This window comes from Antrostomus carolinensis, unplaced genomic scaffold (assembly GCF_000700745.2).
Source record: "Antrostomus carolinensis isolate BGI_N321 unplaced genomic scaffold, ASM70074v2 scaffold18758, whole genome shotgun sequence".
Taxonomy (NCBI): Eukaryota; Metazoa; Chordata; class Aves; order Caprimulgiformes; family Caprimulgidae; genus Antrostomus; species Antrostomus carolinensis.
Window position 1 is genome coordinate 5,479 of NW_010335268.1, and position 23,290 is coordinate 28,768.

General features: G+C 35.5%; 2 protein-coding genes across 2 annotated transcripts in view; one reads left to right on the forward strand and one right to left on the reverse strand.

Annotated features, from left to right (window-relative positions):
* ALKAL2 (ALK and LTK ligand 2) overlaps nucleotides 1-196 on the forward strand; it is a gene marked incomplete at its 5' end in the record, with an annotated part of 5,622 nt that extends 5,426 nt beyond the window's left edge. The window contains 1 exon segment of the mRNA XM_010174498.2: nucleotides 132-196. Coding sequence (XP_010172800.2) covers nucleotides 132-196 — 65 coding nt within the window.
* Nucleotides 197-11,913: 11,717 nt separating this feature from the next.
* Nucleotides 11,914-20,541, reverse strand: ACP1 (acid phosphatase 1). The gene is made up of 5 exons (XM_010174499.2): nucleotides 20,459-20,541; nucleotides 20,236-20,349; nucleotides 15,567-15,628; nucleotides 13,158-13,263; nucleotides 11,914-12,268 (listed from the first exon to the last, which is right to left on the reverse strand). Exons 2-5 carry the CDS (start codon nucleotides 20,275-20,277, stop codon nucleotides 12,191-12,193), a joined length of 288 nt encoding a protein of 95 aa, XP_010172801.1. The 5' UTR covers nucleotides 20,278-20,349; nucleotides 20,459-20,541; the 3' UTR covers nucleotides 11,914-12,190.
* Between the last annotated feature and the right edge of the window lie 2,749 nt (nucleotides 20,542-23,290).

Genomic DNA, 23,290 nt, shown 5'->3' on the forward strand with positions numbered 1-23,290 from the left:
CTGGTTTTGATTATTTCTAAGGTATTAACTGAACTTTGTTACAACAATAATTTGCACAGCGTTATCAATTTTGATTTTTAAAGCCAAAATCGGTTAGTTTAGTGATGTATTTATGCTCTTTTTCATGACAGACTATAAAAGATGTGCCAGGCTTCTTACTCGGTTGGCAGTAAGCCCAATGTGCATGGAAGGATAAAGGTAAGCTTTTTCGTAGCAGTAATGACACTACTCCATAGCAAAGCAGTGGATTTTGTGTTTCACACATGAAAATTCATGGGAGTATAATGATAACTGCCCTTTGGTTAAAGTATTCCCCTTTCAGAGTCCCTGGAGTAACTGGCTTAATGTGGCAAATATTGACAATAAATAAAGGGTACCCCCTACTGGAAGTCATTATATAAAAGTCCATGTGCATCAGCTGTGAATTATTCATAGGAGCATATCGTTAGGAAATAGCGAATTTGTTGTTACGGAACAAAACACAACAGCTGTATCCCATTTTTCAAGAGTTGACTCAGTACACAATTGCCTGTATTGGCAGCAGCAGCCCTTTTATGTGTGCAGCTGTAGATCTGTGGTGTACATTTTAGTGTACACATAGCTATACACACGAAAGCTTTATAAATGCAGATAGGTTGTAGGTGCTGTTATAGTAATTGAATTAAAATGTATTATTAGTAGCATTGATAAACTAACTTTAAACTACTCAGATTTCTTGGGATTTTCCTTGTGTTCACCTCTTACATCTATGGGTTTATTCCCTCCCTTTTTGTCTAGATATACCTCCAATTCTTACAAATACGTTGTGAATTTCATCGTGCACCAAAATAAAAACAAAAGCCAACTAAATAAACAAAAAAGTACTTCCAAATGATCTCTATTTCTAGAAAACTGACATGTAAAAATACAAAAGGACTAATTTACATTCTGTCCTCAAGCTTTACCTGAGACAAAAATGTGACCTCTGACAAAGGGATAAATAATAACCCACGTGGGTTTGACAGTAACAAGTGCTGTCAACCAAAGATACTTTAATTCTGTGACAAAATACACATCTTGTGGAGACAGTCAGTGAGAAAAAGTAATACATGTTAAGCACTTAGTTTATTTTTTTAAAGCATTGACACTTATTTTGCATTGCATTCTTGCAAGCAAGCTAGGGAAATGTGATCAAGGTAAATGTAAAAATGGCTTCCCTGTCAAACTGGACAAATGTATTGAGTGGAGCCACACAGCTCATTATGGGTATGGTATTGTTCAGTATTTTCATTAATCACTTGGGTGATAGGAGACAATATATTTATGGATGACAGTAGTGTAAGAGAAATAACTATAATAGAGTACAATCTTGAAATTGAAAATAATCTTGTAAAATTAGCTAAATAGTCTAAAACCAGGTTAAAATTTAAAAGAAAGAGCAGAATGATGAAGTCATGCAGGAGTAATCAGTTGCAGAAATACATGGCAAGCTGTGAATAGCTAGACAGATAGTTCTGTAGAAAACGCAGGGGGTGTGGTGGATCACAAACTAAACATGTCAACCCTGTCACACTTGAAAAAAGACAAGCATCATACTGGAATTTATAAATAGAAACATTGTTTATAAAACACCTGAAATAATTATTGTTGCTGGAATACTGTAATTAAGGACACCACACTTGAAGACATACGGGTGCTTCTTGTAAAAGTCCAAAGCAGAGCAACATGGATGAGCAAAGACCTAGAAAACAAAATTTAGAAGAACAGCTAAAAGGTATTGGGATTATATAATCTAAAGAAAAGACAACTGCAGGAAAACAGGATGGAGCTGTTCAATTTCATAAAAGGTGTCTACAAGCCATTCTCTCTATCCAGTGTGGATAAATAAGACATAATTTGTTTAACTTTGCAACAAGAGAGGATTCCAGCTAGACATTAGAAAATACTTTTCTAGTAGCAAGGGCAGAAGTAATACATTAAATTATTAGATGTAATTCAGCATCCTGACTTTAAGCTAAACTCCTCAACATTTCTTTAAGTATTTTCTGCCTGACTTCCTAAAATAAACCTAAATTAGCCCAGCTTCAACATCAAATGTTTCTAATGCCAAATAACTGTTACATGACTTGTCTTAATTTGAAACATGCAGCCATGGAGAAGAATCTCTTCTTCATACATCATGTGTTTGAGGATGGAATTGTGGAAACAATTGCATATAGTATTAGCACAAATAAAAGTTAGCAAATAGGTAAATCTTTTGATCTAACTAGGAGAAATACCAGGGATTCAACCTTTCAATTGTAAAATCCAGAAAGCAAAGAACAAATTAGCTATTATATAATGATATTCACCTGTGAAAGATAGGTGAATTACGTTATTACCAATACTAATAAGCAGATACATCAGAGTAGGGAATTATTTTCTCCCTTTCCTTAGAAAGTTTTAATCTGTATCTTTACATCCTATCATACAAACACAAATTCATAATATGAAGGAACAGTAACTAAAATAGTTTACATCTCAAGCTGGGAGCCTATTTTAAGAAAGTCCATCTCGTTTTACCAAACAACTCTTTTGCCCACACTAGCAGGCACGTTTCAATGTAACAAGTCACTTATGTTATTCTCCACACAGACACAAATAACTAATAGTATCCACAATCTTAAGCAACCTCTATTAGTAGAAAGGAAGGCTGTTCTCTACCATGTATGCCTCGAGATCCACAGGTCTCTCCATGAAATTAAGCATCCTTCCTCCTCAAAGCTTTTCCAATGCATCAGTTCAGTTTGTGTGGGTAAGACATCTCCTCTCACAGAAAGTATAACGCAGCCTTTATTTGTTTTCATCATTTCATGGACTGAGCTGGAGAAAAATTGTTTCTTTTTGTATTTTTCCACTTACCAAACCATCCTTTTTCACCACAAAGCATATAGTTATCATTAGTCCAAGCTGTTGTCAAGAAGTTTCAAAGTTTTGAGCATAGTACCACTTATACATAGCAAGACAAGATTTTGAAGCCATTTCTTATTTAAGATAGCTCTGTAGTGTAAGAGGAGTTTATTTACAGTCTGGCAACAGGTAAACATTTCTGGTTTCTGCCATAAGGCTACTAGTTAGTATCAGTTCTAAAGTTCAGACTAATTCCTGAATATTAGGTAACAAAATTTTCTTATGTAATACTACTCCACAAAGGTCTAAATTCACAAGTAGAATTTGGCCATTTCTAGTAATTGTAATCACAAAGAAATTTTAGAAATCTTTTTAAACTCCTATATTATAAACTAGTAAAATAACACATTCTTAATTATCCACATCTACATTTTTTCCACAACAAATCAGATCTACTGTTTTGCTCAGTATCTGATTTTCATTTCATTGGAGGCTTATGAGTAGGCTGGGCTATAGATGAATTATTGCTTTTTGATACTTTGGAAAAGCAGTGGGTTTAGTGCGTTTTTCAGATCCATGGACATCTGTCCATGTTTAGAGATAACTGAGGGAAGAAAAAGGACAGATTTGGGTTTTATTTATACTTACAATGCATTTTGGACTATTATACCTTTAAAAGTACACAAGACATTGAAACTCAGCCCTAAGATCAATCAAGAAAGTAAGATGCAAACCCAGGAATTAGGCATCCGTTACTATTACAGTACATACCTAAGGGTGGGTGTGTGCGATACAATGTCTTATGGAGCCTTCACTTTTTCTCATTTATCCTACATAGATGTAACTGGGATGCATCTTCTCCTTTTTTAGAGCATATGTTCACGTTTTGCCTGGCCCACAGCTGCAAGCAGTGCAGGGGCCCAGTAACAGCCCTTGTTCTTGTTGGGATTGCGTGAGTGAAGCCAGACATCGTATTTGTATTACTGCATCACACAGTAGTCTTTTTTTTTTTTTTCTTTCCCAATCAGCAGCCCAGGCAGTGTTCCCTGGTTGCCACTAGCACAGTCTCTGACTAGTTTTATTCTGGAATTCCTTCTCCTTTGTTTGTTCAACACAACTACACTAGAGTCCTGTCCTTGAGGCTCTTTTTTGTTCTGTCCTTCAGCCTTGTTCTTCTCTCAGTTTCCTAGTATTTCCCATATTCCATGCTTGCTTTGCTCCACCTCATGCATATGCATCCAACAGCTATTACATAGTCCGTATCTGCAGCAGGTAAGAAATGTCAGGAACAAGATTCCTGAAGTCTTTACCTGAAGTTCCCAATTCAGATCTTTTGGATTTCCTGTGACAGGTGGTGATGAATGTGAAAAAGAAAATCTGGCCTCTTTGACAGCATTTGTCACAACAATCACTTTGGCTATAATCATACAGATTTGACTGCTTCTGTTTGAAAACTGGGGTGCTACTGTTGTCACCCTCCCTGTTCCATTACCTGTTCTTTAAGTGTTTGCTAGAGACCAACACTGATCTCATAAAGTATGCTTAAAACCTCCTTGTACCATAAGAAGTAGTTCAAGAACTAAGGAGTGCATTATTACATATGATTACATACTTCTGTTCTGAAGATTTCTTCTAATTACTGTCCTGACAAGTATTTAAGTATTTTTAACTTTTTAAAAGTTTCTACAGTCATTTCAAATGAACAAAATACAACTAGTGACACAAATAGTTTTACACTAATAAATACAAGACTAGTGCAAGTAGTAGGAATCTCATGCTCAGCAGAGAAAGGCAGCTTTATATACTACAAAAAGTGTATGGAAAAAATCTACCAAAGCAGATATAATTAAAAATATATAAATTTTTATATATATAAAAGAAAGCAATAGAAACAGTGTTTCTTGCTTGAAGTACATGACAGGGCAAGAATATATATACATACCAAGGTCAAAGATTCTTTATAAAATTCCTAATATGCTGAAGGAAACTGAGAACTGAAATTTCCTTTGGAACTCAGAAAATCTGTGTAAACTCAAGATGTATTGACCATACATGTTAAAAAAAGCTTAAAATAAACTTGGAAACTTTAAAGAGAAAACTGAAAACCCACACTAAATATCCCATTCCTGTACGCCATATTATATACCCATTATTTCAAACCATGCTTAGACCAAAATAATCTTTGGACTCTTTAAGTTTTGCTTCAAGTGTTTTGTAACAATGGAAACAGCAGCCCTTAATTGCTTTCTCTCTTACATGGTTTCTTATTCAGACTAACACTGTGTGCACTCATGAAATGTCACTTTCACTTCATAACAGAAGTGAAGGTGGAATTAAGATGTGGGGTTTGCATATTATTCAGTGAAGGCACACCCCTTTTTCCTAGAAAGTACAGCTTGATCTGTCATACACAACTTCACCTCTGCTTAGTGAAAGGAAGTAGTTCCCACGGTAATTAATGCTTTGAATTAAATAGGCAGGCAGTGTACATAGTTACTAGCTTGGCACAGCCCAACTATTAAGAGGCAATTCCGAGTTTTCCTTACTACGGGATCTCTGTGTCTAGCACCAGATGTAACATTAAGAGATTTAGCATTTTCAGTGCATGGATCTCTGGGATCTGATGCTCACATTAGAGACTCCCACCTGGGTGTGCACACTTGGGAAAGAAATTTTTTAATGTTAGCACTTGGAATTTCTGCTACAAAATCCTACTGGCACGGTATTCTAAAGTTTATGTTGATATTTAAAACACTAAATTCTTCTATATACATTAGTTTTCTCTTCCAGAGTTTATCTCTGGCATCATGCACAGAAAGTATCTAGAGCCAAATTAGGAAAGCTGTAATATGCCTTTACAATATAGCTTTCATTTGTGCTTTTTAAAATGGGAACAACTGTATGGTTTAGTTGGTTTCAGCTGATGTTGCTGGTTGGGTTTGCACTTCGTTTTTTTGAGTTTTTTGGTTGTTTTTCTTTTTTTTCTTTGCATTAGCAAAGGAGAACTAAGAATTGAATGAAAGAGGACAAAGGAGTTGTATAGCTACCCAAGTTCTCAACAGACTGTAGTTAAATAGTATTCAGGATCTCCCCAAAGACTACCTGCCACCCTTCAGCTAAATTCCAGTCTAATTTTTCTAGACTGATGCATATAACATAGACTATGTGAAATAAAAAAAAGTACAACAGATGGATCAATGCTAAAAATATAGGGCCTTTTCGGGGATTTCTGAAAATGCCAAGGATTTAGAAAATTGGAATTTAGCTGAGCACTGGGAATCTTAAGACCCACAGCTTTTGATCAGATAGCAGTACAACAGCAGGTATAGAGGAGATGACAAATGAGCATCATATCCACTTCCAGTTTTTCACTCTTAGTGAACTGCATAGTGGAAAAACTATTTATTAAATTCTCAGTGTTTAGCTTGTTAGTTGTACCACACGCTGATCAAACCAAAAGCATGTTAACATCACTTTCAAACATCACAGTTTAAATAAGGTACAGTAGGGGCATACATGCAGAAAAGAAGCTAGATGAAAATATAAGGCAAGGAAAATTTACGTCAGGTTTCCCCTCTAAGGGAGGATTTTTTAATTTCTTTTTTTAAAGAAGCATTTGTCCTATCTGCAAAGCCAGGAAAAAACCTAAATTACATTAAGCTTTTCTGTAACATTATTACATTTCCTAATAGCTTTAAAAAAATTGCAAAACTAAATAAGTTTAAATACTACTAACAAGTATTTCCGTATGCACCAATAGCTTCATTTCCAGTGGATTATGTTAAGTCTGACTGACTTTGCATTCAAATGATTCTATTACAAATTATACTTAAGCAGTAGAAAACGTAGAGAAACTCAAAGTATCAGAGAACTCACATTGATCATGGGAAAAACAGTTACATATGTTCAGACAGACAAAATGAAAGTTTTCACTGTGAAAAATTACATCAGCAGAACTCTGGTCTCAGAGAACTCACTGGTTTTTACCTCCCGCATGGACTTCTGGTGTCCACGAGACACCCGAGCTTCAGCTGGATCTGTTCACACCTAAGAGCAGTGTCTTTCACCCGTGCAGTTCCTCTCGACTACTAAGACGTAGTGTTTTTTATAGGTTGTCTTAGAAGCACATGAAACTGGTAGACAGACTTGCAGCATCCAACAGTCACCTGTCTAGAAAGTGTGGTTGCAGAAAACAAACTTGGAAGTTACTGGAGAGGGGATGGATTTCTAGATGTGTATACACAGAGAGGATTCCATTACATTTTCTCAGAAGCCTTATAGGTGTGGGGGAAAAGGGTCGTGGAATGCTCAACCTTTGAATTCACATTTCTAGAGTACAGACAATATATATGCATAAGCAATGTGGAAACCTGTAATTTTGTATGGTGATTTTGATACCAGTGTCCTAGAAATGGTTTTGATTTAATTCAAATAAACTGTTCTAGGAAGAGTTAATAGAATAGACAGCAAATTGAAACTCTGCAGCTCCTACACAGTTTGTGTTGCCTCAGTGTTTGCAAGTTTCAGGGGTTGTATTTATATGACTGACTCTCAAAGTAATTTCTGTTTGTTTCATTTCTGTTTGTTTCTTGTTTATACGAGTCAACATTTCTTCACTAATGGGTCTAATGAAACATCAAATCCTTCCTAGATCCTTCAAACCCTACCTTGACAGATTTGTATTACTGGACATGGTATCAACAGCTTCCTGACACCAAGACATTAAGACAGAAATTTGCAACTTTTTAGTACTACCCTTGAGGTTTCTTCACTTTTTGACTTCACAGCTGCGCTCATAGGAACAGGCTGAACATACCTATAAGCACAGTTTTAATAGGTAGAATTGCATTTTCTAAACCTGCCTGCCTAAAATGAACCAGCACAAAAAGGGATGCTTTCCAAAATTTCAGCCTTGATTAACATACAAAATAGTAATTTAGCAGTCAGGCTGATATGAACTAAACTGAGGTAAATCAGAAATGCACTGTTGGATCTTTCCAAAGTTATTACTGAATTCTCCAGTTTTATTTACTATTTTCATAGTATGAAAAATACTGTATGATAAATACATCCTTAAACACATGTATGTGAGTATAAAAATGATGAAAGGCAATTTTCTTCTTTCTTTTAATCCATCAGATGTTATTACCATGAAAAGAAACACCAAGAACCAAGAGAAGTGCCTTGGAAACCAACAGGGAAATAGAACTTACTACCTTTATAACATATTCCATTGTGAACAAGAGATTTATTTTTGCAAATTGACGGACTACTTCCCGTAATTCTTTTAACATGCGTTTTGTATGTCATCAACAGTTTGCAGATTTACATTCTTTACAGTAGCATAACTGCCAGTAGTACTTAATGCTCCATACTTAAAAACACACTTTACAATTGATGTGTAATGCTGCCAAAAATTAAGTAAACACAAATATTTCACCAAGAAAATTGATGTACTATTGCTTAATTCTACAATTTTAAGGAATGTTTGTTTGTATATCTAGAACTTCTGAAGATCTGCTCCACAGTAGTTGTGGTCACTTGATATCCTTCATGCTTATGCAATTTTTAAAAAGTTTGGTTAAAACAGACTTGCATTGGGGTCACATTGTACCCTAGGAGTACAAATGGCATGACAAACAGGAACGTATTTCCAAGTAGACATATTTTTTGGGACAGTGGAGCATGAATTTTGTACACAAACACAAGCTGCCATTAATTTACTTTATATAATAAATGTATAAAACATTCCAGCGAACGTGCAATATGTAAATACTGTAAATAACAAGCATAAGTAATAAAGTGTTTGGTATTAAGTTGTTCTCAGTTTGTTTTCTGTTCACTGAATCCAGATAAACAAGCTGCCTTCTGATAGCTACGATCATTTATCCACACCTGAACCTCTTTCCGCTAAGAGTTCACCAGAGTAAGACAGGAAGGTACACCCACCTCAGAGAAGTCCAGTAATTTGGACACTCTCCATGGATTTGTGAGAACAGACATGTGTTCCAATCCCACAAAATGACAGATCACAAGGCTGCTCCAATTCTCTACAGAATTATACATTTGAATCTTTTTTTATTATAAATAGTTTTTTTGGGTTGTTTGTTTGGGGTTTTTTTAAAAAAAAAACCAACCAAAACTGCAGTCTATTCATGATACTGCAAGGCAATAAAATCAGTGAATAAATCATTTTAGTATTGTAAAATTTTTAAGGAGTCAGTGCACACTTACTCAAGAAGCCTTGATACACACTTCCCTTTCTTCATTAAATCAGATACTAAATCCAGTTTGTCTCAAACAGGAAGAAAATTTTTATATGTCATCGGTAGATGAACCTCAGGTACTTTTATCTTAATACTGCCATTTAGCTTTTATTTCATCCTCAATTCAAACCACAAAATGTAAAAACAAAGCCAAATACACTCCTCCCTACCCTGAGAAATAGCTAGGAGCTGGGATTCTTGAAATTCACATTTAAGAGCTTTCAGCATCTATCTCTTTCGAAGAAAAAAAATAGATTAAAAAAAGTCAGAAGTAGAAAATCCCATCCTAGAACATGGCTGTATTTAGTAAGGGAGAAGTACATATTTTGTATGTGCTTTCAGTGATCACTAAATGCTAAAGTTTCATTTCTCAATGGAAGCAATACATGCATACCCAAAAACTGGTAGTTAAAGGACTCTACTGCTACAGGATTCACTTAGCTGCTCATCTGCAGTAAATATGTGGGTGGAACTCTGTGCTTCCCTGGGGTTCCACTGACTGAAATCAGATCACACCACATTACTTAACAGAGAGGTTTAAATTAGTATAAATATTTCTTTTTGTAGTAGGACACCTGAAAACTGGTTAAATAAAAACTTTCTAGAAAATTTCTTTGTAAAAGGAATAATAATTTATTTAATGACTGAATAAATGAATATAATTAAATCCCATGGGAGTTTTCTCTAGATTTAGCAGAAGTCAGCGTACTTTGACAGAAGATACAACTATACCATAGCAGATTTTTTTTTTTATTTAGTCTTACACATAAGCTTACTACCTAGACCAAATCAAACCATGATGGGGGAGAAGGGGGAAGGAGCAGTCAGTTTCCTTCAACATTACATTTTTCATGAGTGGTATTTTAAACCTCTAAGAGCCTAGTCATTTGTATGATACATGATTTGTGTATTAATTCTATCTTCACTGTTTCTCTTGGAACCCAAATAACAGTACTGTGTAACTGTCCTTCCTAAAGGCAATTCCTCTTCTGTGTTCTTGTATTCTACAAATTCTTTTAAATGGTGCTCTCCTTCCCCTCCTCCAAAAGAAACCCACTAAGGACAAAATCAATCAACTTTCTCCTCATAGTAGTGAATTGTTTAGCCAATAGATTACTTGCTGAAAAGATACCTCAAGGCTGAAACTTTTAAAAACCTGAACTGAATTTAACACAAATAGTTTTGACTTAATATCACTTTACCAGAAGATTCCTAAGCCTACTGAAGGTAAAAAACCATACCCTTTTACCTCCTTTCTTTTACCACAGCAGCTCAAAGATGAAGATTTAAGACTTTTAAATCTTCAATATGTAGGAAACTGTAGGTTTATTTCCCACTCAGCCATGAATGGGAGAGCACAAACCATCATGTTCTCTATCTTCTGAGTTACTTTACTTTCACTGGAGTATTTTAAATGGTTATTCTGGCAGAGAAGAACATCAGATTACACCTAAATACTTTCACTTTTGAGGTTAGTGCATAAAACCACATTTAAGATGGTCCATCCCTAACTGCCCATCATTTTCCCTCAATTATCTTGTCAAAACATAAAAGAAATGGAAAATAATTTTTTACAGTCAGTGCTTGATCTGACCCGACTTATTTTATGTATTACTCTTTTGTCTCTGAAGTAAAACAGCTATCAACTTGGAAATTCCTAGCTTGTTCTTTAAAAGTCAAAACTATTGGTAATGCAATAATGCACAAAGATCCTGATTTCTGTATTTAAGTGTTCCATCTACCACTTGCCTTTCTGTAAAGAGATTCTTAAGTTTTATGTCTGATTGAAATTTTAGCCCAAACCAGAAACCTCATTAATACGAACACAGTTGTTCTACAGCAAGAGTCCCAGCAAACTTTATCCCTGTTATGAAAGCTGCAGCACACGCAGCCCTCCCCAGGAAGGAGATTCCTCCCTCCCCAGGAATAACAGGGTCCTCTATCAAAATGCATCGCTCTCCCAGAGGGGAGAGTCGGTGACAAATGCACACATTACTCTACTAGTTTGGAAGGCAGACAGAGGCAAAACCAAGGCTAAATAAATAAGAAAGCAAGCTTTACAGATCCAGTTTTACAGATAGTATGGTAATGCTAGTTGATACCAATGTTGGCACTATTCAAAATAGGAAAATTATCACAGTATCAGTTACATTACTGAACTCAGCACATTTATGTTTCTAGGCAGAAAGGAAAGGTGATGTTCAGGCAAACAGGCATGGATTTTTACAAAACATTCAATTTGTGTCCAAGAGCAGAACCTTCTACTTACTGGCCTGTTAACTTTGTTATTATATTACAGATGGACTGTCTTCAGGTTGACCTATACTCTGAGAGAACACTTGTGACAGGCTATCCATTCTCCTGAGTAAATCTGAAAATACTGCCTGACACTCACATAGGGACTGTGATTATGGCAAATTTCTCATTGATTATATTTCATGGATTTGGGTATTTTTCTACTATGAGATGCCAAATGTACATTTAACATTAGGCTTTTAAGCTGACCTGGTTTGTTCTCAAAGTAAAAGCTATGTTACGTGTACCTGTATCAGTGTGCTAGGAGTTGATCACAAGACAAACTCCTTTTAACATCAATCAATACTTCTGAACAGAGTTCATCTTAATTAGTATAAAAATGTACAAGAACAATTAACCAAATATGAATTATTATCTCGCAGACTCCCACTGAAAGCTGCTTTAAATTAACTCACTAAGGGCACAATGAGAAAACCCCAGTTTAGACAGAACAGCACGTAAAGAAGCAGAATATTACTTTTGCAGTGCTTGTGAGAAAGCACTGGAAGAGTTTTCAGATAAATTTATTCTGAATTATATACTTTATTATTACAGTGATGTGTGACAAAATGGTTGATCATCTAATCCAATTAAAACTTTTCTATATTTTTAATTAGATGACAGAAAACCTAAAATATAAAATTAAACTGAAAAAGTTTTGAACTGAAGCATAGTTTTACAATTTGATTACATCAATCAAGTAACCTTAAATATTTCAGGAGAGGCTAATTATTTTTATTTAGAAATAAAATGATGAAGCATTAATGAGGCTTCTCCAAAAATGCTTTACAGCATCTAACACACTGCTCATAAACAGTTTCAAAGTCCTTTTCATTCCCCTAGAAAAGAACAGAGGAAAAACATTAAGAATAAGCAATACTGGCTCAAATTAAAAAAAAAAAAAATGCAAACCAGTTTCCCACTGTCAGTAACATCAACTAACTGGCATGAGGGAAGAATAAGAACAGTACAAATACTTGGTGATAGTTTTTGCATATTTCTCCCTAATTTGAACTACCTGCGGATCAGGAATTTCCACAGCCAAACACTGTGACTTTTACTCAATACTCCTGGATGAACTCCCCTTCACATATTTCTTCCATTCACTTTTTGAGCCCTTATAAGCCTTTTATTTTTCTCTACATTCATGGCATGTTGTGTTTCACAGTGTAATGAAGCACTGTGTGGAAAAAAAATCAGCAAACCCCTTTTTGTTCTGAACATGCTTCCCACTAATGCCATTTGATATCCTCTGCTTTGTAGGTAATGAATAGCAATTCCTTATTTACCTTTTCCCATGATACCAAGATTGTCTAGAACCCTACTGCATCTTCATCCACTTCTCTTTCCTAAACTGAGGAATCTAAATTTACTTGGTTGCTCCTGGCTGATACTCAACTTCTTTGATCATCTCTGTCCATGTCTTTGTCCCTATCTTTCTTGATTAAATCCTCTGTGCAAGGAGGGTGACCAACCAGGGCTTCACCCAATATTGAAAATATAGGTGCACTGCATTATTTAAATAATTGTTATAAGCATAAAGACATATTTTCCTTTCCTATCCCAGTAATTTATATTGTTTTGTTAAGTCACTAAAAAAATACGTTTACACTTGTCTTTGTGTAACATCAGATTATGTGTCACATGACAACTGTGGGATCTGGAAAGATTAAATACTATACATACACAATTTTTAATCAAGCTACAAAAATAATTTTTTACACATACATAGTAGGGATCTTCAATGATAAGCTGTTTCTGTGGATCATAAGCTCCAAGTAGTTCAATTTTAGCCTTGCAGTCTTTAACTTGGTTGCTTTTCCTTTTCAGATCTCTGTAAAAGAGAAAATAAAATTTTCCCATGAATTTTTCTTCAGAACTTTTTTGGCATCAGCATGAGATGCTCATGACCATTTCTAGAGTACACTGGATAATAACATGCATCTACACCCAGTCAATTCTGTGGACTCTCTATGTTGCTACTTGTTTTCTTTTGTTTCTTCTTGTGTGGTGGTTTGTTTTTTTTTTTAATTGAGTACAGAGGACATATACAGAAACTTAATTCAGAGTATAAACAAGCAGTCAGGCACTCGACCTAAGGCTTAACAGAACTCTGCAAAAGTTCATTCATCAACTTCTTCCTCAAATGAATCCTTAGTACTTTCAATATCCACCTTCAGCTCGTATTGAACGAAAATAATGAAAATTATCTAGATATTTTTCCATAAGTAGGAGTAAGCTTCTCCCATCTGTTAAAAAACAGTGTTTTCAACTGGTATGCTGCAAGTTGTCTCTATACTGCCTGTAACTCATGTGAAGTTCTACTACATTCAGTTAACAGAAAACGGTAAATTGGTGAGCAAGACCTGTCTTCCCTTTGCCATACTAGAACATTTCATCAGTTGTCACATCCTCTTTCTTCTACATTCCCTGATAAAACATACTGGTTCCAAGATGGTACCTTCCCCATCTACTTACAAATGTCCATCCGCTATCCCAAATGCAGCTAAAATGTACCTCATCTTCACATTAAAAGCAGCTCAGTATGATGATTTTCACAATGCTGAACAGCCAGAACATATTAAACGCTTTTAATATTACACATCCCCATATCAAATAAACATTTTACTTACCTAGCATTAAAAAGGGTAAAAAATCCTGTAAATACTTACAGTCATAAGCACAATGAGTTTTAAGAAATTGAATTCTAATTATTAATTAATTCTGATTAAGAAATTAACTTCAGATCCTTTAGAAATAGCAGACCACAATACTGTTTTTCCTTGAAGAAAAATCAGGACTCTTCTATCAACTAAGAAGCTATTGCTTGAATTGACGGATTTTCAATCAATTCTCTAGCCTTTATTATTAAACTAATGTCTAAGCACTTCCTTCGAGGCTTTTGGCGTACCTCTTAATGAACAGGAGAGTGCCAGGTGGCTCTGGTACTAAGGAAAAGGGATGTCCTAAATCTTCTGATATGACAGGCATTCCATCAACACCTGGCATCAGCTTGCCCTCCTAGGGCTACAATTAGGCGTTCCCAGGGAAAATGGTTGGACTGGATGCAACTTTAAGGTGAAACTTAAATGTAGCAGTAACAATATCCCTATTATAGTTGCGATGTTTCTTCTGCTCTACAGCCCATATTATATAAAATGTTAATACAGAAGTAAGCTTCCATTTAAAAATTCAAGTGAAAATAAAAGTAAGCCTAGTTACGTCTTTGCCTGACGTGCTGCAATCAAGCCAGGTGTTATACACCCTTCATTCTTGCAGGCTGTAAGTGAGGTCACTCAACAAACTAAGTGAGAAAATTCAACAAAATGACACTTACATCAGTCAAGTGGTGCTGCTTCTACAAGTCTTTACGTGCTACTAATAGCATTTTATTTGGGTTTTGTTTTGCTGTTGGTTGTGATGTTTTGGGGTTTTTTGTTTTGTTTTTAAACTAACTTTACAAGTAATATTCCTTACAAGCACTTTGACACTTGTAGTTTATTAAAGCTCAGCCCCAATCATCAATATGTATGTAATCAAGCAGAAATTTTGCTAATGATATCCAAACTTTCACACTAGGCAGCTACTTCACCAAATCTTCCTAAGCATAAATTGTCTCAAAGATGCACTTAATTAGAACATGACTAATGGTAACAAACAAGATTTACTGCAGCTAACAGCCTTACTTATTTCAGAGCTCACTCTATTTCTATTAAAAAAGAAAACCAGAAAAAAACCCACATCATATTTAATCCCTTCCAAGTTTCCACAGTGTCTTTCAGATCCCATGCAATTAGAAAAACAGACCACTTCCATCAAGACAGTATGGCCTCATTCGTAATTATACAGGCATCAGCTGCACATCTATAGCATAAAGTACACTAAATTTCTGTCCTTAACCCTTAAATAGCACGTATCACACAAATAAACCACTGAGTTCTAGCCCATTAGACTTACTAGAAGGGAAGAATCCATCTATTAGGGTACCATTCACACACACATTACAAAAAAAACAAACCAAAACAAAAAAAAACAAGACAAGCTAAGCAGTATAACATGACATCTGTCATCAGAGTGACTTATGAAACATCACTACAAGTAATCCATATGAATGTGTTCCATTTCTTCATACATTACCTTAGATTGCTCTCATCCATACAAAGTATATAATCAAAGGTCTGGAAATCATCCTTAGTAACCTAGAATTAAAAATACGTGTTTGAGCCTACAAAGTGTGTTTGATTTACAAAACAGGGGAAAAAGTATTTTCAAATTTTGCAGTTCTGATACATTAAAAGAGACACAGATGGAAAGAATAAAACTCTGAACCTTCATCAAGTTTTACAATAACTTAACGCATCTTAAATATACTCTACCATGATTATTTATCCATTTCTACAAATATTCCACAAAAAGAAGTTAGCTATTTTACCAATACTTTTTTTAAAAAAAAACAAAAACAAAACATCTCATGCATCAACTTAGAACATCATTACAAGTGACATTTCTAATGCTTTTCAATGCTTTTCAAACTAAAGCAGGTTTCCAGTTGTGTAAACTATGCAATAAAAATGTAGAAAAATAACTTTCTTGAGAGGAAACAAAAATGTAGGTAACCTGGAATCAGTTGCAATACTTCCAATCTAGAAATTTCTCACTACACAGAAAAAGATATCAAGTGAAATTCAAAGCTGAAGTATGATGATATGAGTTACAATCTCTTAGAAACAAATGTATTCATGGATTTTTGGCCATAGAAGTTCATAAAATTTATGGTGCGACGTAAAAAAAATCCAGGATCTATTGTACATCTTCCTACCATCATACCATCTGTTCGTTTCCCTTCCTGTAGCTTACTGACTCCTAAACATGAATATTAACTAAATTCAGAGATCCAAGTTCAGTCAGGTAGGAAACATTGCAGATAAACCACTAACTTAAGTACTAATGTTATCTGTATTGGAACAAAGATGGCTGCAGATTTTTAGCAGTATAATTATATTTGAGTTTACATTTAAAGCCGTAGCTTAGGGTAAAATCTTCCCACAATGCATAGTATGCTAGTATGAGATATAAGAACCAAATGTCCATAATGAGGATGAGTAAGTCAAATAAAATGTATAATAAGTTTCCATTAAGACCGCATTCCACGCACAGGCCTGTGTGCAGTATCATAACCAAGAAACTTGAAAAGTTTGTTCAGTACAGGTGTTTCTGGGAGGCGTCTCTGGGAAGGATGAGCTAGAGAAGTGAGTAAGCAAGTAAAGAGACAAAAAGGCAAAACACATTATCCTGTAAGTCAGAGTTTTATCTTGTAAAAATTATTTACATATTAAAAAAAAAAAGTTTTGGATGGCAAAAAAACCACTTATTTTTTCTGCAAATAGCTCCCATAACAGGGAGTAAGAAAAGACCTGCAGAAATTATCACCAGAGTAAAACCAAAAATCAAACATCCACACAAGGAGAACTGAAGAGGTGATGGGGGGGAGCATTTGAAAAGAAAGGGTTAATGGTGAAAACTAATGCAGACTTGTTTATTTTCACTGTGAAAATATTTGCTGTATTCATGCAGTGACTCTGACCTATGAAAATATTTTTGCAGTGGAAATAGCTCTGTTTTCCTGGCAACCCTAAGCAGTACCTCTACCAGCTGCTGATTGCTCTACACAGCTAAACACCAGCCCCTGTGAAAATACTTGGGCATAGATTTCTTTGTAGTAGACATCTGTAGAATAAAAAACAGTGAAAAGGAAAAACACACCTGCCACACTTCCCACTCTCTGTATACTTGACAACTTGACAGTTGTTACCCTATGAACTAGCACTAACACAGTTGCAAACACAGCCCTAAAAAGAAAATTACTGGTTGCCTTGTGCTTTTTAAGCCCTAGAGTAATATCAGATACAAAAAGCTTAACTGAGCAAACTCCAGTGAAATGAAGATACTCCTCAAAACTATGAAAACTAGTATTTTACGGGAAGAAATTGAGGACATAAAAATGTACATACATTTTGAGAACAGCGGAGAACTCAAGTAGTAAATTGTGGACAGAACTACACAGACAACAATAACTTTACATTAAAAAAATGTACATAACCATTATTAAAGACTATCAGCAGAGAAACACATCACCATTCCAATTTATCTGTTAAACATTTCCCTTTGTTTACAGAAGGGAAATCTCCTTTTCTCTGCCTAAAAATCAAAGAGAGGCAGTAGTCCTCAAATTTATCCAGTTGTGAAACAGCGTTTAATACAATCTTCCTCTAATCTCGATTTCATATTTAAGGCAAATGCATGGTATGAGTCATACAGAAATCAATTTTGTCCTCAGCATGAATAAAAGTGAAACTGATTAATACCTATCTGGTTTGTGCATGAAGACTAAAAGCTTAGAGAATTTCAATGCGTGCATAAACATACAGCAACCTACCATCAGCTAACATATTAACAATCTCTTTATTTTATACATAAATATATATATTTATTTTTATGCTTCACTTTTCACTTAAAATTCCTTTAAATGATCACTGTATATGATGGTAGGATGTAACCAATTTAACATTCTCTCTTACATAAATCATTCTTGTGGCATTTATGTCAGTTTTGAATTAAAAAAAGATACAATCCAGATTATCATAATTAGGCACAAAATTACACACAAGAAAGTGCCTTTCACTGGTGAGTAACAGTTTTCCACAGGAGTGGAGAGGATAATTGCATGAGGGAATCATCTTATGCCAGTATTTTGAAGGAAATAGAATATAAATCCCTCCTCTCTATTTCTGCAGCTTCTGCATTAAATCTTTCTTAATCAGTTCTGAAACAAGTTGCACAAAAAATTCTGTCTTTGAGTTTGTCTCTACTAGTGAACGATGCACTTCCAGTTGTACTAACCTGACCACACTGAAAAGTCCTGCTCTACACTGTTGAGTCCCTCTCTTTCCAGAAGTACTACAAGACTGTATCAGGTCCACAGTTTAGAAAAATCAGAGACCATTTGACAGAAGTTTGGGGGAAAAAAAAAAAATTAAAAAATAAAAAATTGGAGTTACAAGTTAACATCAGTGCAAAAGGAAGAGTTACCTGTAGTTCATGGATTTGAAGATTTTCTTTATAAAAGAAACTGCTTGTAATGAGATGTTTTAGACAAATTTTCATCCCGTTAGTCTTTAATTTTATTGTTTCATTTTTGTTAATTTTCTCTCCCTGTATATGTAACATTTTAGGTTCTTCTTTAAAAATCTCTTCATTTCCCAGAATGTATAAACAAATGTCTTCATTAAAGTGTTTTCATTCCCTGTCTGCCAAAGGAGGTTATATAGATTTGTTTCAAGGCAGAGGATCAACTGTTTTTTGATGCTTTGCTTTAGTTCAACTGCTCATAAACCATTCATATCCAAGAATAGTTCTCAAGTTTCCAAGGCTTATCTTTTAAGAATACAAACATGTTACACTACTGTGACTGAAACATTGACTGATTAGTTTCAGTACCATTTAGCTTGTATAATGATAAATAATACTGTTTGTAAGCAGATAGATAGTAAATCCAGAACTTGTAACAGGAAAAGATCACAACAGACTTTTTCTAGTAATTATTCTAATAGTAAAACACTGAAAATCTGAAACTATGTTGTGCTCCATCCTGTTTGACTTATATAACAGAGATTAGCATCAGGAGAAGTCTGCAGAGGGCAACTGACTAATTGAGGGAATTTATTTACAAAAGTTAAAAAACTAAACACCTGGTCTTTGAAAGTGAAGAAAGTAAACATGACCTCAGTAAGGTCTCCTAAAATTCTGAAGGAAACAGAAATGGAAGATAATAACAAAACTACTTGATCTTTCTGTCAATACAAGAACTAGTGCCATAAACTCAAGCTAAGCAAAGGTCAAGCCCTACAAGAATATCTTCTATCCAGAGAACAGTTAACTGAAGTAAGTTATGTGCATTTATTTGAGTGTCTGAATGGTTTAAATAGATGCAGACACATTTATTTCCTATCTCTCTGGAATGCAGCATGGAAATACATGTTCTTTTGTTAATGAAAACTGGGATGAGTTTTGGTAAGGATTTCAACTAAGTGACAAACCTGTCTTCGACTTAAGAATGCTTCCTCTGAAGTTACCACCAACCGTGCTACTAATCTTGGGTTTGAGTGCCTTCATTCTAATTCAGCACTCCATATTTTTTTAAAAGATCTTCATGCAAAAGAAGCAGCTTTTTGTGGTGAGTGAACAGGTATTCTACTGCTTTTTGGATCTGCTAAATGAAAACACAATTCCTTGCTGAAAGAAGCATCACAGATTACTGGAGTAAGTCCTTTTTTAAAAAGTATTAAAAAAGCTTTCAGAAAAATGCCCAAAACACTAAACATTTGAAGGCAGGATTTTTCTACAATGTAGAAACTGCTCCAATGCTTCCTAGTTATACTTCCAATTAAGCTTAATAACAAGAAACTCACTAATCTCAACCAGAAGACTGAGGCTACTTTGAAGTCCCTTGAAAAACTGCACATAGTATTTATTACTTGATGCTTAACCATGCATTGGTCAAATGACTTCTGTGATTGTAATGGTTAGGGCTAAACAAAGCATGGGTATGAATAAAAAAGGAAATATACTCTCTTCTACCTGCCGTGCTTTATGTGCTGTCTCAATGCCATGATTTCTTAGACAGCTTAAAGCCCTTGCATCTGGGGAGCGCCCCACGTTCCAGTCTGAAACAGCAGCACTGTCTGTCATCCACTGTAACAACAAAACAAATACATACACATATTTAAAGAAAATTAAAGTACAGTACCTGCCTGGCAATATGATTCATGGTAATGCCATGCTTCTTCATGCAAGCCTGTCCTCGATAGTCAGGGGAGCTTCCTATTTCATAGGTAGATGTCGCTGCACTGTCTATCCTCCACTACAGAAAAACAAATTTATATTTTTATGTCTCCTTTCTCACTGCTTATTTCTACTAACTGCCTACAAGACAGTTATTTCTTAGGTAGGAACAGAAATAAATAGCTTACCTTATTTTCAACTTTTTCATCAGTTACAAGTTTTCTAAAAACTGCTTCAGCTATCGGAGAGCGACAAATGTTTCCTACAGAAACAGGAGATTAAAGTGAAATTTCAGATTATTAAAACCAAAAAATCAATAATTGTGTGGATTTGTCAGCACAGCTTTGATTAAAGATTTTTATTTCCTTAGGCAGAATGCAGATTGCTTATGTTATTGTAACCCAAGAGACTGTGCAAGGTTGGAAACCCAGAGTCCTGCACCTGGGCTGGGGCAGCCTCTAGTATCAATACAGACTGGGGGACGGAGGGACTGAGAGCAGCCCTGTGGAGAAGGACTTGGGAACAGATACCAGCGAATGAAAAATTGGACATGAGCCTGCAACGTGCGCTTGCAGCCCAGGCAGCCACCCGTATCCTGGGCTGCATCAAGAGGAGTGGTGGCCAGCAGGTTGAGGGAGGTGATTCTGCCCTTCTATGCTGCTTTTGTGAGATCCCACCTGGAATACTGCCAAGATGATCAGGGGGCTGGAACACCTCTGAGTGAGAACTGGGGTTGTGCAGCCTGGACAACAGAAGGACTGAGATCTTATTGTGGTCTTTCTATATATAAAGGGGGTAGTAGTGACAAGAAAAGGGGCAATTGTTTTAAACTTAAAGAGAATAGATTCATATTGGACGTAAAGAAGAATTTTTTTTCACGATGAGGGTGGTGAGAAACTGGAACAGGTTGCCCAGAGAAGTCAGGGATGCCCCATCATTGGAAGTGTTCAAGGTCAGGTTGGACGGGGCTCTGAGCAACCTGATCTAGATGAAGACGTCCCTGCTCATTGCAGAGGGGATTGGGCTAGATGATCTTTGAAGGTCCCTTCCCACCCAAATCATTCTATGACGCTATACTATCCATCAGTCTCTTGAAATGGATATTATTATATGAGAAGATATAACTTATTAAAATAAATAGCAGGAATATTGTGTAAGCACATTGCTTTTTTCTTCTTCTCCACAAAGAATCTGTGATCACAGAAGACCAGGCAAAATTATGGAATTTAAATGGCAGCAAATCATCTTTATCTTCAAATCTTCCTAATCTTCTTTCTAAAGCCAGAAAAAGTTGCCTTTATTTTTAAAGTAAGTGAGAAAACAGACTAGCACTTATTAATCACAACATTGTTAAAGAATGTGGTAATAAATTAAATCTCACTTCTTTAACTGATTAAGCAAGTCAAGCATTGAACAACATCATTTTTATAGGAAACAGAGAGAACATGCAACATAAAACAGAAAAGAACCTTCAAAATCAATGAGCCCAATCCTTTGATACTGCAGGCATATACAGCATCACTCCTCTTACAAACACATCAAGCTCTTTTAAAAAGCATCATCTAACTAAAAAGGCTATTCAGATATTCATTTCCCCTGGTAGCCAGAAACCTTCCAATTCCCACTTAATATTTATTCTTGGCAGTCTGTGCTCATCTGATCTTGGTTAACATCACTATCTTAAAAACTTTTCTTCAACAGACACAGAATCCTTGTAAGGCATAGCTGTGCTGAACTAAACAAACCAAGCTCTCAGTCTCCTCATGGAATTAACTGACCCTTATCTAATCACTCCAGTTAAACCAACTCTGCACTTGTTCTAATTTGAATTTTTTTCTTGAATACTGACAAATAAAACCACAGACTACACTGCAAGAAGGGTTTTTACCAATTTGTTTTATAAAAAAGGAAAAAAAGTCTGAAATATTTACTTAGCTCTTTTGAAAATAACCTAAGATAACTTCTATAATCACATTTGACTCCTTCATGAGCATCAAATTTGCAATCATAATCCCCTACTTCTAATTTGCCCATTCCCTCTCTTTCTCTGTTGCTTCAAACAGGTGATCACAGAATCACACACAGAATCACAGAATGGTAGGGGTTGGAAGGGACCTCAGGAGATCATCTAGTCCAACACCCCTGCCAAAGCAGGTTCACCTAGAGCAGGTGGCACAGGAAAGCATCCAGGCCAGCTTTGAACATCTCCAGCGATGGAGACTCCACAACCTCTCTGGGCAGCCTGTCCCAGGGCTCCGTCACCCTCACTGTAAAGAAGTTTTTCCTTAAGTTTGTATGGAACTTTCGGTGTTCCAGTTTTTGCCCATTGCCCCTGATCTTTAAGTCCTTTAAGTGGATCTTTAAGTCCTCTTTCTAAACTACTAGATTCTGTTTCCATTACACAGCTGTTGAGACCATCCACTTCTTCCTGTACAGTATTTTTCCGCTGTATGAATGATCCCTCGCAACTATGCATGAACAGTTAGTTTCATTACTACACTCAAGATTCCAGTAATAAGCAGTGATTAATACTGTTGGTCCTACCAATTCATTAACTAGCTCCCAGAATTTCAAAATTTCAAAATAAATCCTTTGTGGCATTTTCTATTTGTTTAACCTTCTACTTTACCTGGATTGAATGACTTGTTCCAAATCTTCACTCTTCTATCACCTGCTCACTACTTCAAATAAATACAATCTTTGACAATATCTTATCAAATATCGTCATGAGTGGTACCATGATAACTGACTGATTAAATATATTAACTACCACTTCTAGTATAACTGCAGTTACATTCTCTTTGAAATAAACACCTAACCTAGTTTGTGACTTAAAAATTAATGTCTTCCATGATGACACATTCCAGATATTACCAGAGGCATGAACACCATTACGGAGCTGCAATCACCATTCAAATCTATTCTTGGGGACTATGGACAGAATCCCAGAACTGACTTAATAGAAGCTCTTCTCCACATACTCTGCAATATTATTTTTATCCTAACCAACTGTTTACTCA